The sequence below is a fragment of the Hypomesus nipponensis genome, chromosome 7 (assembly GCF_054491055.1).
Source record: "Hypomesus nipponensis isolate SF chromosome 7, ASM5449105v1, whole genome shotgun sequence".
Taxonomy (NCBI): Eukaryota; Metazoa; Chordata; class Actinopteri; order Osmeriformes; family Osmeridae; genus Hypomesus; species Hypomesus nipponensis.
This window is the reverse complement of record NC_140367.1, coordinates 6,638,274-6,655,121: the sequence shown is the minus strand read 5'-3', so window position 1 is coordinate 6,655,121 and position 16,848 is coordinate 6,638,274. Positions and strand designations below refer to the sequence as shown.

Genomic DNA, 16,848 nt, shown 5'->3' with positions numbered 1-16,848 from the left:
TTTAATAGGCACATTTGTGCCACATATGCCATGAATCTGCCAAATATTATGAATAAACTCCTCCCACCCCCCCAAAAAAGAATTGTCTTTGATCATCTCTTATCTGGAATTGCCATTGGATTCTACAACTAAAAGTACATGCGACTGACATTGCCATTAGTGCATCAAGGATCAAATTACTTGAACAGAGCTACCCTTAAGGGTAAAGGTATAACCAGCAACCATTATTAATGGAGCAATGTTTTCATTGTTCTTTAAATCCATTGATGATACAATGGCATTTTATTAAAGTTGATTATGTCCATAAATACTCTGCAATCAAGATGAGAATTTCCTTAAGGTTACAGGTACACCTAGTAACAATGGTCAGGACATAGCTGACTAACAACCATCTCTCACATTGACACAACATAAACAGAAAATAAGATGAGTGGCAGTCAATAAGCTACATTGCCTTTAACCCCCGAATTTCAACAATTCGCAAGAGTTCAAGGCCACGGGTTATACCAAAAATGTGTTCGAAATCATGACACATGCATTCCCAGGATCAGGGTGTTGTGTTGAACAGGTTAGGTCCAAGGAATAGTCCTTTGGCTTTTCAAGTTTACCAAGCCATGCCTTTCTGCTTCTTGGCTTTTCCTGATTTCTTGCCAACCCGTTTGCCCTTCAGTTTCTTGGCTTGCCGTTGGCTCATCCACGTGGGGTACTGTCCATGCTCATCCAGCAATGTTTTCTTGTTGCGCTTGCTGTCCAAGTCCATCTTTCCATCTAAAAGGATAAAAAGCAAGAGTCAAACTTAAGAATTATTTCATTGGGGAGGATGACAGGTTCATCTACACACACAGGCAAAAACATAAACCCAGGTTTGACGACCAGATAAGTATTTTGGGAATGCTGTTTAAATGTTTGAACTTTAAGTCACTCACCATCACCATCATCCCCATCCATAACAGCGTCAACTTTCTTTTCCTTTATCTTCTCTACTGGCACCACTGTGACAATCTCTTGCATATCATCCATGGAGATCTCGCCTTTCCCATCATGCGCCAACGCTTGCTTCAGTCTGGCAAGTTCTTTTGGAGCATTCTTTTTCCGTTTCTCGGCACGCATCTTCCTCTTCCATTTACTTCTCAAACTTTTGGCCATTGTAGATTCTGAAAGACATTATTAACCTCGTTATTTTTATTCGGATTATATTAATGTGCATGATAAAGTTGCAATCTGGTTAAACCCACCGCACCATCGTGTGCAATAAAGTCGATTGGATTAATAAAACAGCATACAAATCTTGTAGAAATGTGCCCTTGCTAGCTAGCTAGCTATCTAGTTGAAACTGGCTGAGCATTGACTTTTGCTTATTTTAGCTAATATAGCTAGCTCGTGTACTTTCGATATTAGCTAGACTCTTGCCCACATAAATCAGACTTGCACATCGAACCATGAATTTACTTATATACCTATGTATCTAATCTAATGTAAAAAAGGTTATTCACTTACAATTGTTGGTAGTCAGGTTTCTGCTCGATGTATCCCTCTGCGTAAGGAAGCACACGTGTCTGATTTCCGTATTGGAGTAACAACGCACCTGATTGGTTGGTTCGTCTGTCGTTGAAGATTTCCACACATTATTGGTTACGGTGATAACTGCAGAGGGAACCCGATGATTGTAAACAAACCAGACACCTCTCAAGCTTGGTTCCATTCGTTTAAAGCTTTTGCCCACCATGTCATTCTTGAGAACTTGGGTTTAGGTTTGCTGCAAAGTGAATTAGCTAATACATCTGACGGAGCATACAGTTGTCAACGTAGTTTTCATTGTACAGTTTAAGCAACGAAGAAGAACCGAAGAAGAAATGATGAGCAACTCTACCTCACTTGTCAATTCTCGTTGCTTTGGATCTGAACACCATAGCCCCGCGTTAAATGCAAATATGACACACAGCCTATTGGATTTAGCTTCAGAACAGTTGATGGTTCTCAGAGATTTCCGTAATGCACTTGACACATGTGAGAGAGGTTTGGAAAGTCTTACAGATGGTGAGCAAGAAGACTGCAGGTTAGTGGTGCCGACGGATGGAAAACGTTAGGGGGCTGTCTAATTAATGTGACTTAGACGTTTTAAATGATTTCAAATTTTGTTAAACTCACTTTGCCGATGTTTTGCCATTTTTGCAACCCTGTCAGATTTTGCTACTTTGGGCAAACCTTAATCTTGCTTAGCGCAAACACAATACTTCCTGTTTTCACGTTCTGATAGGTTGCAACAAATTGAAGAACACCGTTACAAGTAGCCCTTACTGACACCCACTTTGGTTCTAGGTATGCAGAGTTTAAGGCAGCACTCTGCATTTTGGGTATACAAGCTTTGGCTGAACTTAATCAGTGGCGTGGGGTACTGCAATGGATAATCCAGCAATACGAGTGCCCTGAGAAAATGCCTGCCAAAATAATGCAGATGTGGTAAGGAGCCGATTAACTAAGAAAAACTTCTAATGTTTGGTGTACCTTTGTTTTGTTTTGAATCTTAAGTAACCAGATTACATATAGTTATGTTAACATAATTATCTTTATTGTTTTTAAGCATTCTCCTTTACACCAAAGTGGGTGAACAAGCCATGGTCCAAGAGGCAGGTAGAAGTTGGCTCCACTGCCCAGCCAACAGAAGTCAAACTGGGTTCAGGACAGTAGCAGAGCTGTACCTGCTGCATGTCCTTATGCCCCTGGGCCTCCTAGAAGAGGCTCAGGACATGATCCTGGGAGAGGTGGGTAGTGATGCCTTCACAGACGACCAGAAACAAACGGTGCTGGATATTGTGGAAGATAAAAAGAATCAAAGTCCTGCACAACCCCCAGGCCCTCATTGTGGCTCTAGCCCAGATGTGACAGCAAGACTTGCTACGCCTCAAGGTGCAAGCTCACATTTTATTTTTACTTAATAAAATTACGTTTGAACACTGACCCTCATGTGTTGGTGTTGTAAATGCTGGCAGTGAAACAGTCTGTGTGTTTGTGTGGCACAGGGTCTGTGGTTCAGAAGCTTAAAGCCATGCTGCGGTTTCTGTGTAGAAGGCTGTCCGTGGCTACTGTTGGGTCAATCCCTCTACGAAGACTCTTTCTGGCTCTCATCCTTCTCTACATGCTATTTGTCAGGATAGATCCAGGTAACAAGTTAGTGTTTTTTGATGCGTTTGTGCTTATACAAGTATATACGAAAATAAAATACACAAGGGACTCATATCATCCTCTGTTATAATACTTCATTTGATTCACTCAGTAACAAACTTTGCCAAAATAATTTTCTCATTGTGATTTCTCCACAGCTCTGCAGTCATCTTTTCCTTGTATTTTAAAGCTGTTGGAACAACTGAAGCACATGTGGAATGTCACGTTTGCTCCTTACTACCGGACACGTGCACAGAGCAAACAACTTTAAAAAACTCAACTTGCACTGGGATATCCTGCAAAAACTGACAAGAAATAGTGAATTGATTGCATTTATGCTTAAAATCAATGAGGAGCTTATTTCTGAAAGAATATATCCACCATTATTCAAAGAAATCCGTCAAAGCTGGTGAATGAAAACGAAAAATATGTATGACAACAAATAGATTGTTATGGTTTATTTGTTTATACATGTGTTTATTACATTTAGCCTACCTTACTTTTGCACCATATAGGCTATAGCCTATATAGACTGGTATTGCATATATGCAATACCAGTCTTTGTTATAAAGATCATGGAGCATAAGTTTGGGTAGCTGTAAACAAATTAATTGACAACGAGGCTGGTTATCAATTATTACAATAAGAGACTGTGTGTACGACTTGTGTTTAATGTCTCATGATTTCTGACCTAATTTAATGATGTAGTCCTCAGAAACGTCTTTTATTCCATTGTTGAAAAAATAAAATGGTGATGAGAAACCTTTGCGTCTAATCAGCGATATTATGTAATATAGTTACATCCTCGTTCAACGGCTGTCTTCAGTTGATTGCTGGTAGGCCTACTGCCTAAAGTTTCGTTTAGGTAATGCTATATGGAGAATAGAAAGCGAAACGTAAGTGCCCTACTGTCCTGCGTAGTCCTACATATTGGTGTCGCTCGGGGTTTAAAGGATATGCAACGTCCGGTTTACATACTTTTTTGCCACTTTTCTGCCACCGCGCTGTGTATTACAATTCACAGATTGTGATCCCGTTTATTAAATACTATGGCAGGCAGTGGTCTATCAAGGTACTATCGGCCGTTTTATTTTGAATCACATCTGATTAACAGAACACAAGGTAGGAATGCAAACATGATAAAGCTATAACAACACGCATCACTTGCCAATTTGAACAACTACTTTGCTTGAATCAATGCGGCTGAAGGAAGACGTATGTTCAAAAATTATTATGTGATTTGATGACTAGGCATACGAGGGCTCTTGAACTATGGTTTGTCCTGCTGTGTAAATGCATTGCTGCAGAGTTTCTGTGCCACCTGGGAACTGGTAGACATACTTGGCAAGTAAGCAAGGTTACCCAAATAGTTTCTAAAACTCAAAAAATAATCACCAGACATTTAAGTGTATTGTGTTAAACATGGTTTGGCTGGAGATGGTTTGTCTGTTGTCTCGGCTACTGCTGTACATCACGTTGAAATACTGTCTTTTTTTAAGGTGGAATCCACTTCATGTTGAAAATAAGAACCACAATGTACCCCTGCAGCTAAAAGAAGTGTTCAAGGCCATGCAGAGTGACCACTCACAACCCGTCTCCCATCGTGACTTCCTGAACTGTCTGGACAACAATTGCATTCGTCGTATGATACTGTCCATGATTATGTGAAATTCTGTCAATACTATGGATTGATTTCACCAATGTTGAATAGGTGATTGCCAGGCCCAAACTTTGTGTTGTGGATGTCTTCTGCAGTTTACGTGCAGCATGATGCGGATGAGGTATTCCTCTTTATTCTGAACTTCTTACAAGAACAGATGGACGACGACACCTTGGTATGCCCTTTATCATGTGACAGAAAACTTGCCTTAATTCTGAATGTTTTTCCTATGTGGTGGTTCTAAATCTTAATTTCCAAATAATTATATCCTGATCCTATGTGAGCTGGAATTCTATATCATGCCTCCCCAGGTGCAGGCAATCCACTCCCTGTACAACGTTACACTAGAGACAGTCCTGCACTGTAAAGATTGCACATACATCCAGTCCTATACCAGCTTCCTTCTCAGCCTCCCACTACACATCAATGAAGACCACGACTCTTTGGTGAGTCGTGCCTTAACTTTGTTTTAAGCCTTCAAGTGAGCAGTCATGGCTACGCATTTCTGTTTTTCACTGCCTCTTTCATGTATTTTCTCTTCTAGGAAGATTGCATTAAGTCCTTCTTTGAGCCTGAGGTGCTAAGAGATAGTGAGAAGTGCTACTGTGAACAATGTGGAATGAAGACAAGCGCCACACGGGCAAGCTCACTAAATTCCTATGTGCTGCAGGAATCTAGTTATCTTGTTATCTTTTTCTATCTATAAAAATATAGCATTGTGTGAATTCCATGTTCAGATAAGTAATCTTCTACTTTGTAATCCAGGGTTTCAAGCTCATGTCATTGCCCCCTATTTTGTGCCTGCACCTGAAGAGATTCCGCAGCTATCGTGAATATACCAAGAAGTTGAAGTGCAAAGTCACTTTCCCTGAAACTTTAGATTTTTTGGAGATTGTGGAAGAAGAGACACTGTCACAAAAATATGTTACGGTATGACTAGAATATGTTTTGATATACAAATGCAAGTCACTGAATATCTCTCTGCATTGGGAAAGAAGAGCTATAAACCTTTTCATGTTCTCACGTATTGGTTCTTCCAGAATGGCAGCAAGTACAGTTTGTGTGCTGTCATCGTGCATATTGGTAATGCCATGTTTGGGCACTACACTGCCTATGTTCGTCATAAGGGGGACCAGAGCTGGTACTATGCAAATGACAGCTCTGTTTGGAAGGTAAACTCTGATGATAAAACCTAATATTAACTAGTATGCACAACATAATTTATTGTTTTAGGACTGTTGAACAGAGGCATATTTATTGTGTGAAGTATTTTCTTTCATTCATTCATAGGTCAGTTGGAGTGATGTGCAGAGCTCTTATGGAGGTGGTGGCAGGTAATGTATCAACATGGATTGATCAAATAATTAACTTAGTGAAGTCAAAAAAATATATATATATAATGAAGTACGTAGTTGACCTATGCATAATGTTGTCTACAGAGAGGAGACTGCATACATGCTGCTGTACAGGAGAGACACAGGAATGGCGGTTTGATGGCATAGAAACCCTGTGACTTTAGAAAACAGGGGCCTGATGTTAAGGGCCTTTCAGATGGACGTCCTCTTGTACTCTAAATTAATTTAGGTTATCATGTAATGGTATATATTTTAACGTGTTATGCTAATGTTTTTAATTCACTCAAATCAGAGAGAATTATGTCATATTTAAATATTTGTACCACAATTTTATGATTTTATTGTTGCACAGGGGAGATTACTGGTAAGCCAGATAGTTATGGCCAAGCAATTTTGGTGTGCGGAACAGTTTCAAATTTACCACTAGATGGACACAAAGACTTTTAAAACAAAGCGTTGCTCTGTCATTTCTGACACCACATATTGACACCGTTCTAAGACACTGCTGAGTAAAAATATTGTTATTGTTATTATGTTGTGTGGGGTGCAATAGGTAATTTTGGAGAATTTTGTAATAGGAAATGTGTGACTCATATTTTAACTGTGGGCACATCTTTGGGTTGAGGTGCTCTTTTTTGGTTTCATTCACTATCTAAAGCAATAAAAAAACATTCCTGGCAGCTGAGACTGTGTTATACTTTGCAGCACCATTGGGATGGTTGCAGATTTAAGATTTAGATCAGCTTGCTTAGTCTTAATACCAAAATACTGTATATCTGGTTTGCAATGTCATGCTAAGAATCTGTCGTGTTTATGTAATTGGCGTCCCTATTTTTCATTCCATCAACACACAAACACAATAATAACTTGACACCTCAAGGTGAAGGACAAAGTATTCCACTTTTAACCCCCAATGTTCCGGTATTTACAGCTACAGTATGGGTGCTTGGTTAGGCTGTCTGGGAAAGTCTCTCCCATAGTTAAACCAGACTGTTCCCACTACCTCAGCCAGGAGACTGAAGAGCATGTGAAATGGTGCCTGTGTGCTGGCTTGGCTCTGACAGAATGGAACAAGTCTGTACAGTGCCACAGGCAGTGGGCCCCATGCTTAGTCATCCCTGTACCGTTTAACACAAGCACAGCCTTCAATGTAGGGGCCTGTCCCACCCACAGCTAGACGGGAGCGGGACTGTGTATGTGTGTGCTGTATAGTCTGCATCTTGTTAACGGTTGTGTCACTGCAGGCTTGAGGTTCTTCAGCCAATCAGAAATAGCGTAGGGATTAGTTCACCTCTCTTGTTCTACGAAACTCAGCATTATTGTTTCTGAGTGTAAATGGTTTAATTTTCCCTTTTTTCCTTTCTCTGATTGAGGAAAAAATCCTTAAGTTTGCACTTGGTACATATATCTTTATGGACTTTTAAGGACTAATGGTTAAAATTGTAATAATATTTTTTACATTTTCCTGCAACTCAGTGTCAACAAAGTGTCAACTGACAATCCCTTACAATACTCCACCTTTAAAATAAATACTTTTTCCATTGAAATGAATCGAATTAATTATTAATACCTCAATACAATGAGACCAACACCAACCACATGCCGTGCAATGAATGTTGTGTGATCGAGTGATGGCCAGCATGTGCCATAGGTTTCACTCAAAGAAACACCTGTCAAGGCACACCTTACTTTCGAGCACATCTGAAACTCACTGCATGGCTCAGAGATGGGGAACAGCTCCAGGGGCTGTTTAAAGCTCTGCTCCACAAAATGGACATATTCTTTTCCATTCATGCATGCAGCGCACATGTCTGGTGTCTACAGCTCTATTGTTAAGGCTCCAGTCTGTTGTCTGGCCTTTGTACTGTGATTACCTAGAGACCTTGTGTGTGATTACACGAGTCACCTTATGGACTATAATGCAAGTCTGTGGAAAACATATACCTGTCAGTTTAGTCAGGAGACAATTGTAATGATTGAAGTATTGGTATATTTAGTAGGTTTGCACTAGGTCATTTCTAGAACAGTATAACAGTAAGTTGAAAATGTATTTTGCTTGCTAAGTCATTGTGCCACTACAGCTAGACGATTTGTCAAACTAAGAGTAAGGATTGACATTGTACCAAGTGACAACGTGGTGGCTCTTCTTGGCTAATAGTAGCTGGCATTGTTACAGTAGATGACATTTAACAGATGTTACTCTGTGGCAGCTGTTAAGTGGTCCTTGAGGGTTTTTTGGTGGAAGTTAGAGGTTCACTAATGCTTTGGGGGTTTTGTTGATGTGTGTTTACCAGTTTCTAGGTGAGTTTATGTGACTGTGATTATTCTTGGATGAAGCAGGATTTGGCCTGTTCTAAAATGGCCCCTTTGTCTTTTATATTTTCCTCTTAAAGTATGGAGGTATTGAGGAGCTTAGATCAATGCTCTTCGGGGAATGAATCTTTGTGACATTTCCTCACCCTGCCAGTATTCCACCTCCCTTTCCAATGACTGCAGCACTAGTTACAATATACTGTCATATGGCTGCAGTCGTGCTTTCAGTCTTCCACCCACAAAGACACAGTGAAAAGAGAGGTTTGATGTGGTTGGCATTGTCTTTTAAACCATCGTTTATCCTACTGAACTGTTGTAGGCCAGCTTGCACATGGCTCTATCAAAAGACAATTTAGATTTAACGTTTGCAGTTTATTTAAATAGTTTGAAAGACTTTGAAGCATTATCGGCATGAAACGCAAATTCATAAGAATAGAGAGAAACTCTTCCTTCCTGTACTTTTATCATTTCCCCTTTTTTCAGTCCAGGGCTTTTTCACTAGCCAGTTTGATTTAAAGGTAAATGCTCATTCGCACAATTATGAGATTAGGAGAAGGAAAGAAGCCCTAACATCCATTCACAAGCCCAGTCACAACTGCTTGTAATCTACTTTAATCTCAGTTAACCCATCTTGCATGATCTCAGGGGTGGCAGAAAAGCTCATATGGCTGCTCTGTGGTTACGTAATGGTTTTCAGAAAGGAAATTATTTGGTTTCAGTGTTCATGTTAAGTTTGTAGGCTGGTGACCATGGTGAAGCCTGGTTGTTAATAGCAAACAAGAAGTGAAGGCAAATGTCTGCTGCATGACTTAGATTTTTCCTATTCATCATGCTATTGGTAAATCGAATAATGGAATGCAGGGCACTGTAAATTATCAGCTGCTTTTCTCCTACAAAGTAAAGGCATTTTATACTGACCTCCAAAAGATTATTTAGTGATTTGTTGAACTGAATCATGTCTTTAAGTGAATATCAATTAGACACATGCAGTTTAATACATGCATCCTGTATCTTTTACACTTAAATTATCTGGTTAACCTTACCTTAATCTGCTGTGCAGTCAGGTGTTACAACCATCTGGTGATGTACTGAGGCAACCTTGTGATTTACTATGATTGGTGGCCTATAACCTTTCACCTCTGCTTTCAAGATGGTGACCCATGGCTCGTGTTCATACCAGCACTCACAAGGTTCCTCACAAGAACTTTTGTCTAAAATGGGATATTCCCAGACCTGAGTTCAGCGGCTGTATTTCCTCTGCTAGAATAGACTGTCATGTTGCTGGGAGATGTAGTTCAGCTTTTCCTACTTACTTCATAAAATATCTACTCTTGAGAGAAAGAGGCAGTTTGGACGGTCAGGAAGTTTACTTCTCCTCTTGGTCAGTTCTACTCCCGAGGAATCTTGGCGGCTGGGGGATAATAAAGAGCACATCTGCTGCGTCTTCTAGGAAAGAGGATATTGTAAGCTCTGGCCATAACTTAAGACTGAAGGTGGAGTGTGGTTCAGATTTAGTTTGGCTAGCGTGCCAAGACTGTTGGCCACAGTGGTGCTTCTTTGGTCTCCCAGGAAATGTGATCAGACTTTATAGTCATCACCATGGGGACATGATCCAACGTCCCACCCTGCTTTCCAGGGCTGTCGCTACCCCTCAGCCGCCACCTTATCTCAGAGCGCTTATCAGGCTGGGGATCCGGGACTGATGAACCCAGTCCCGCAGAGATAGACCTTCTCAGGTGACAGAAATGGCTTGACTGAGGGCCTCTGTCTGTGCATGTCGTTGCAAAGACTCTGTACGTTCCTGTTTTGACATGTGGCCTTTGATAGTTCCCAGGCTTTTGTCAGATTCTTTCTCTCCAGGTTGATTTGTGCAATAAATGTTTCAGATTATTATTCTGTATGTTTTCAGATTATTATTCTGCATGTTTTCAGATTTCTACTGTGTTGTCTAAAGCGTTACAAATTTTTCTTAAAGATGCTGTAAAGCAGAACTGAAAGTTTTAAGTTCATCACACCACAAAAAAATGTGTTGTAAACTACCCATCCAAATGAAAAAAAAAACACCGACAAGTATGTGAAATTAGGCTTTGAAATTGTGAGAAAATCAGCAGTCTTCTCTGCTTGAGACTAGGGGGGGCGTATCGCCTGAAGGGGCTGAAGCTCTACTCCCTCGAATGTATTGAATTTAGCAACAACAGCAACAACTAGCTAAATCAATTGCAGATATCCAAAAAGACCTACCTGCAGTCTCTGAGTGTTTTATGTGTTTATTACTTTGTCTTTGCATTGTACAAGCTGAGTAACAGAATGCAGGTTATATAATTGCTGTGATCTGACGTAGATAGGTGGCTGTGACGTAGATAGGCTGGGTTTTGCCCCGCCTATACAAAACCTGAGTTGAAAACGGTCTAGCTCCACATTTCAGTGCAACAAAGTTTTCGCGCTTTGCACATGCTTTCAACAACTAATTTCACACATATATAAAGTACTGAGAAGCAAATCATGGAATTTGCTTTACAGCATCTTGAAAGTCTCCAGAATCTCTGATTGCATTTGTCAAAGGCACAGAACTTTCTCACACAACCCAACTTAAATAAAAATGTGTTTTGGCAATGATTCAGGGAATAATAGATTAAGTAAAAATAAAGTTACTGAATGAAAATGAATTTACTTTAATCTAACCCCTTAACACATTTGTTAGAAGGTTTTAGCAATAGTCCATCATTAACATTTCAACATTCAGGAACGTCGGGAACTGCTGTATATCCAGAGACTAACCACTGCCTCATCATCCTGCCAGAGAGGGAGGCATGAGCTTTATGTTAGCTGCTGCTGTAGGCACATTTTAATTGGTTTACACCAGAGTTGCGTGTTCCAAAAGGTTTTGACCTGAGTAGACAAGTAAATGATTTAGTAGGACAGTAAGACATTTTTGAGGGATTGCAAGAGCTCTTTGAAACTGGTCTTTGCAAACACTTTATCTTTTTTTGGTTGTTGTTGCTAGGCCTGCACCTTGCCATGTTTAGAAGATTGACCTGGGCCAGGCAGTCCTGTTCACTTGCTCAGGATTTTAGGGCTGGGCACCTCAAGTGAGGTATCCATTGTCAAACCTCTTTGACCTGTTCTCTCCTTCAGCCTCTCCTATTTCCGGACAAAGACTCTCTAATGCCAGGTAGCAGGGTCTGGCATTCCTTCTGCATTCCTCTATGGGGAAGTTGCTGGGATCGGGATGAAAAATGCCTGAAACAAAGAACCACTCTCATTCACAGGGTTTAAAGTTCTGTGGGAAAGTCCAGGCAGGACAGAGGTGGATGGCAGAGGAATGTGAACCATGGCATAGCTCACCCAGTTACTATGACACTACCTTGTGGAATCACAGGGCAGGGGTCTTCCAGCAGAAAGACAGCTTGCTGAATATTGGACAAGATATAGGGGAACAGAACAAATATGGCTCTAACAGAGTTTATACTTTAAGGAATAGATACACAATAAATACGTTACTTATTTATTTGTGAATTTACACAGAGGTTCTGAACTATTAACTTGATAGGCCCTGATGGATCTTAATAAACCCTGATGGATCGAGCTTGACTTAGGTGTCTTTACTGTGGGTCAGGACTCATTTGAGTCTAGCTTCTACAGCCCCCAGAAGATATTCTGGGGGTCTTTTTATCTACAGACACAGACAGACAAATAGCATACAATCGATCCATTATTCATACACCTTTCATTGACATAGTAGCACAATACACACAAAACACAGTCCTTAGTGGTTCGGTTACCTCATAGGCTGTTGCTGCACTATTTTGTGTGAAGGTTTAAAGACGAACGTACTCAATGAATAACAATTCTCCACTCCCCTAGTGTACTTCAGGAAGTAAGTTAGAGGAAGCAAAACATGGACAGTGGCAAACTGTATTTATATTTACGGCTTTCATAAGAAACTATTCTGAGTGAGGAAAAACAGATTTGGGTCAAGTCTGGGTAAATGACCCCGTTATTTTAAACGTTTTACATGTTTTGCAATGCACTTTCCTGTATGTTTAAAAAAAATCATGCCTCACTTGCATCAGTCATGTAAGTAGCGTTATTAATGGATTGGCTCCACCGTGAAGTACGGTCGATTTCGACCAGATTTAAAGCATATAATGTATATAATCACAAAGTTTATATGCTCTTTAAGTGGAGATGAGTGAGGTTTAGACCATACCTCTGGTAGTCTGTGTGTGTGTATGTGAGGGAGGGCTTGTGGTTGGCCAGGGTTTGGGGTGGATTTCATGTGGAAATGACAGGAGGCCCAGCTGTAACCCACAGGCCCAGTCCAGAAGGAGACTAGCTCTGATGTGGCTTCAACACACATTTCCTAGAGAGCGCAAAGCCCTCTGGGATAATCGCAAAAACAATCACCAGATCTGTGTGTGTGTGGGTGAGGGTCTGGGTTTGGGATGATTGGATGTGTGTTGGTGGGTCTCCTTATTTGTGTATGGCTCCCTTTGTTTCATTGTTGAACTTCTCTTTGATATCTGAGGACACAGTGTGGTTGTTTTCCTTGTGGATGGTGAGTATCATGGAGGACTCTGTGAGAGACCAGAAGGGGAACACTAATCTCAATCAGGTGTTTTTTTGTTGGTCTTGACAGTGTCCTTGTGGGCGTGGCTAAGTCGAAAGACGGAGCACCATATGGAAGTCCTGCCTTGAAGCCTTTCCTTCTGTCACACAGTAATGACATCAGTGCTATTAACACCACATTCAATAGGCCTCGCCCGTCTTTTCTCCTGGGCTTTTTGCCACGGATGTGAGGTGTTTGTCTGAAACAATAGAGCCGTAGTACAATAATCCTTAAAAATATGCTGCAGATATCCTTGGCTCTCCCCCTGGGCTATTTTTGCAATGCAAACATGCATATTTGCATTTAAGTATTGACAAAGCGTTAGACATGTGTTCTCAGGTATAGCTTCCTTTTTATAAAAATGTGCTTTCATGGTACCAAGCACTCTGGGTTGAGACCCAGCCCACTGTTGGAGCTCTCCCCTGCTCTCTCATCTGCAGCCTGTTATGGCGGACCGGGAGATGACATCATGGTCGTCTCTGGGAGCAGGGGCTGGTAATTGGCCCGCTCTCCTCCGGCAGCGACGCAGGCCAAACGGAACACACAAGTGGAGCCAGGCAATGCAAGTCAGATGCACCGGGTTTTTCCAGAGAAGCTGCTGGGGCCTCAACGAGAGCTCAAGCCAAGAGGCCTCTGTGAGGGGGGCTGATCTAACTGTAAATGTCAGAAATGAATGAAGGGCCTCAACCCAAAAGGAAATCTGATATAAGGAGCCTGGGGGGGCTTCGCTGTTTGATCGGCTCACAATCCACTGCTGTAGTCGTGGAATAGAGGCGTTGTCTATTCTGAATGTTTGTGACTACAAAAAAAAAAGACAAATTTTTTGTGTTCTCTGGCATTTTCTAAATCGTACGTCAGACTGCTTCATGCCCACACAGTTTTCCATCAGTGCTGGAATGAACCTCAGCACCTCTGGGATGCTATGTAACTGTGACTAATGATGATGTTTGATATTAGACATCAACTCTTGGTGTTTTGAAACAGTTCATGTGGCTTGCTACGTGACTGGTGTTCTGTATAGATGTACAGTACAGCGTCACAAGGCATACTCTAATACTGAAATTCCTAGCACATGTTGGTAATGTTTGGAACATTAAACATCTGGAAATGAGATTAGACAATTCTTTCTGGGTTCAGATGTGTGTCTTGGGGACCTAAATTACATCGGTGGGACTATAACATGCAACAACAAAAAAACCCTAATCCCATTCGCTTTGTAAGCAGCAATTTGATAGTGTGGCAGTGCATGCTCAGTCTAATTGGCTGCCCTGGATCTGTGAATGTAAGCATGCATCTCATTCCCTTTGGCCAGTCATACTGTAGACAGAGTATGGAGATTTACCTCTACAGGGCAGAACTCTGTTTGTCTTTCACAGTGAGCCTCCCAGTCATGCCTCCATGTTTCCTGCTATGTGGTTGAGGGCAAGCAGTAGACATGGTGATTTACTGATATCAATTTTCTGATTAACAATCGCGTGACACCTCCCTAAATCTTTTGCTATAATCTCATTTTTGCCATAATCTCAGTCGCATGGGTGTGAAGACATGTTTTTCTGTGTGGGAAAATGGGAGGGATGTGATAGGCGATGGCAGAGAACGGAGCGAGTTGGCACATGCCCGTCTGTTTGTTTCAGAGCTCTGCCCCACATTGGTTGCTGCTCTCTGGGTGGTGAATAGAGGTCAGAGATCTCTAGGAGGCGGTGAGAACATCAGATTTCCTGCCAGAACCAAAGTGCAACTCAGCTTCTGTGGGCAAACAGCAGACTTTGCAGAATACAGAGTGAAAGAGAGAGAGAGAGAGAGAGATACCTCTCTGACAGAGAGATACCTCTCTGACAGAGAGCCTTCAGGCACGGAGTGGTTCTCTGTCACTTTCATAAGCAGTAGACATGGTGATTTACTGATGTACATTTTCTCATTAACAATCACATGACACTAAATCTTTTGCTATAATCTCATTTTTGCTATAATCGCACTTCCACTGTTCCACATTTGGCTCTCTTTGATTTGTAAACTCTCTCTACTGATCAACCATAAATTGTGCCCACTGATTAGCTCACTTTAATCTCTGAGCCATATGTGACATGGCGGAGGTGGAATCATTTAGCCTATTTCTGGCTTGCTTGATGATAATACTGCGTTTTTGATGTGAAGTGCTTACGGCTGTGGTCCAGCTTCACCCTTAGTCACTGTGCTGACCAAGCCTTCCGTCTTCCTGAGGTAACTCATCAGTAAACTGAAAGAACAGCTGGCACAGGTGACACAGAGAACTCTCATCAAAGACCTACTTAACAGCCTACTGGCTACTGGAAAATGAGCAGAAAATGTTCCAATAAATCTTCAGTTTTCTCGTTTGCTCAGGCATACTTTCCCAGTACATCCTCTCTCAGCTGGTGAGCTAGCTCTTGAGGCAACAACAGTGCCGGAGGGAGGAAATGAGCACAGTGTAAGGGAATGTGTTATCACTTTTTCTCCCAAGTAGAACCCTTCATACGGTATGACATGCCGGTTCCTTATCAAGCCAGACGAGGGGAACACATTACACAGCTCCAACCAAATGACAAATGTTATTTGTCCATACTTTCTGGTGTCATGTCAGCTGGTCATGTGCACAGGAACACATGCCAAATGCCATGTAGGTTGTTGTGGTCGTCAACCACAAAGAAGATAGGCTTGTAATCGTGTTTTCCAGTCACAAGCCACAACAGTGAGGCAGGGCCAGTGTAATTACTGGCATTTTTGTTATTCTTCACTTTTGTGACAATAGAGGATGGAATGAAAGTGACAACTCTACCATCTTGTTTTTCTTTCACCTTTGTGTCTGTGACTGTGTGTTACGTCTGTAACACTGTCTGCGTGACAGTTTAGCCAATCCTTTTGCATACCTGCTTGTCTATCTTTAAATTTGATGGACCTGCCTGCCTGCCTGCCTGCCTGCCTGCCTGCCTGCCTGCCTGCTGGCCCGTCTTCTGGGCTTTCTCCATGTCAGTCTTTGTTTTGACACGAGATTTCAAGCGGGTACAATTTGGATCTGGAAAAAAAACTTCAATAACTAACTAACATTCCATGAGGGAGAGGGCCCCGGGACAGCAGTGCCCTAATTGACACCCTCCTTGTTGCCACACTGCACAGGCAAAGGCGGAACTGGTGTACTGATCTGTCAGCACACCTCTTGATTACAATCAGGACAGTGAGGTGGGGAACAAAAGTTGCACCTCTAACAGAACTTTCTGTAAAGTCACTCCCCCCCACACAACACACTTCCGAGATGCCTGTTTTTTTATGTGCTCCTATCTCGTGTCAAGGATGCGACATGACTGGATCTGAAAAATGTGTTCAAGGTATCTCATCTGAGGAATTTGTAACGCATTGTGGGATGAGTGTATGCATGCATGGTGCAATCTCAATCATGTCTATCAATGCAATTCAGAAACAAGCTTTTGGTTCTCAGTCATCACTTTTCTGCCTCCTGTTGAAAGTCTTCCTTCTCTCCGTGAGTGTTTATTTCTTCATAAGCTAACCATAAAGAGAGCCTCCCTGTGCTTTCACTTCCTTAGTGACAGTGGGAATCTTGACCGAGGGCCTGAGCCCTGGCCATTGCTCCAACCATAACATACGCCTCACTACTTCCTGTTATGGATACTTACATAAGGATCGGAAACACAGACGTCCACAAGGTCTTCAGACAGACCAGCCCTTCTGTATTTCCAAGAGAGTGGCATCAGAGAGAGTTGATTTCAATCTTGCCT

At 41.7% G+C, this 16,848-nt stretch overlaps 3 protein-coding genes across 4 annotated transcripts; 2 read left to right on the top strand and 1 right to left on the bottom strand.

Annotated features, from left to right (window-relative positions):
* Positions 1-241: 241 nt before the first annotated feature.
* On the bottom strand, positions 242-1,637 carry llph (LLP homolog, long-term synaptic facilitation factor). The gene is made up of 3 exons (XM_084701039.1): positions 1,498-1,637; positions 927-1,154; positions 242-768 (listed from the first exon to the last, which is right to left on the bottom strand). The coding sequence occupies exons 2-3, from the start codon at positions 1,144-1,146 to the stop codon at positions 605-607; spliced, it is 384 nt and encodes a 127-aa protein (XP_084557165.1). The 5' UTR covers positions 1,147-1,154; positions 1,498-1,637; the 3' UTR covers positions 242-604.
* On the top strand, positions 1,638-3,924 carry pex26 (peroxisomal biogenesis factor 26). Its single transcript, XM_084701038.1, has 5 exons — positions 1,638-2,056; positions 2,320-2,460; positions 2,582-2,907; positions 3,021-3,161; positions 3,321-3,924. Exons 1-5 carry the CDS (start codon positions 1,854-1,856, stop codon positions 3,431-3,433), a joined length of 924 nt encoding a protein of 307 aa, XP_084557164.1. The 5' UTR covers positions 1,638-1,853; the 3' UTR covers positions 3,434-3,924.
* A 181-nt stretch (positions 3,925-4,105) lies between these two features.
* Positions 4,106-6,862, top strand: usp18 (ubiquitin specific peptidase 18). 2 transcript variants are annotated; one of them, XM_084700988.1, is made up of 10 exons: positions 4,106-4,284; positions 4,414-4,510; positions 4,662-4,780; positions 4,918-4,997; positions 5,134-5,268; positions 5,367-5,462; positions 5,588-5,752; positions 5,863-5,994; positions 6,113-6,156; positions 6,262-6,862. In XM_084700988.1, the coding sequence occupies exons 1-10, from the start codon at positions 4,212-4,214 to the stop codon at positions 6,314-6,316; spliced, it is 996 nt and encodes a 331-aa protein (XP_084557114.1). In that variant the 5' UTR covers positions 4,106-4,211; the 3' UTR covers positions 6,317-6,862. The 2 variants fall into 2 exon arrangements, with proteins under 2 accessions (XP_084557114.1, XP_084557113.1); XM_084700987.1 differs by having other exon boundaries at positions 4,662-4,804.
* Positions 6,863-16,848: the final 9,986 nt, after the last annotated feature.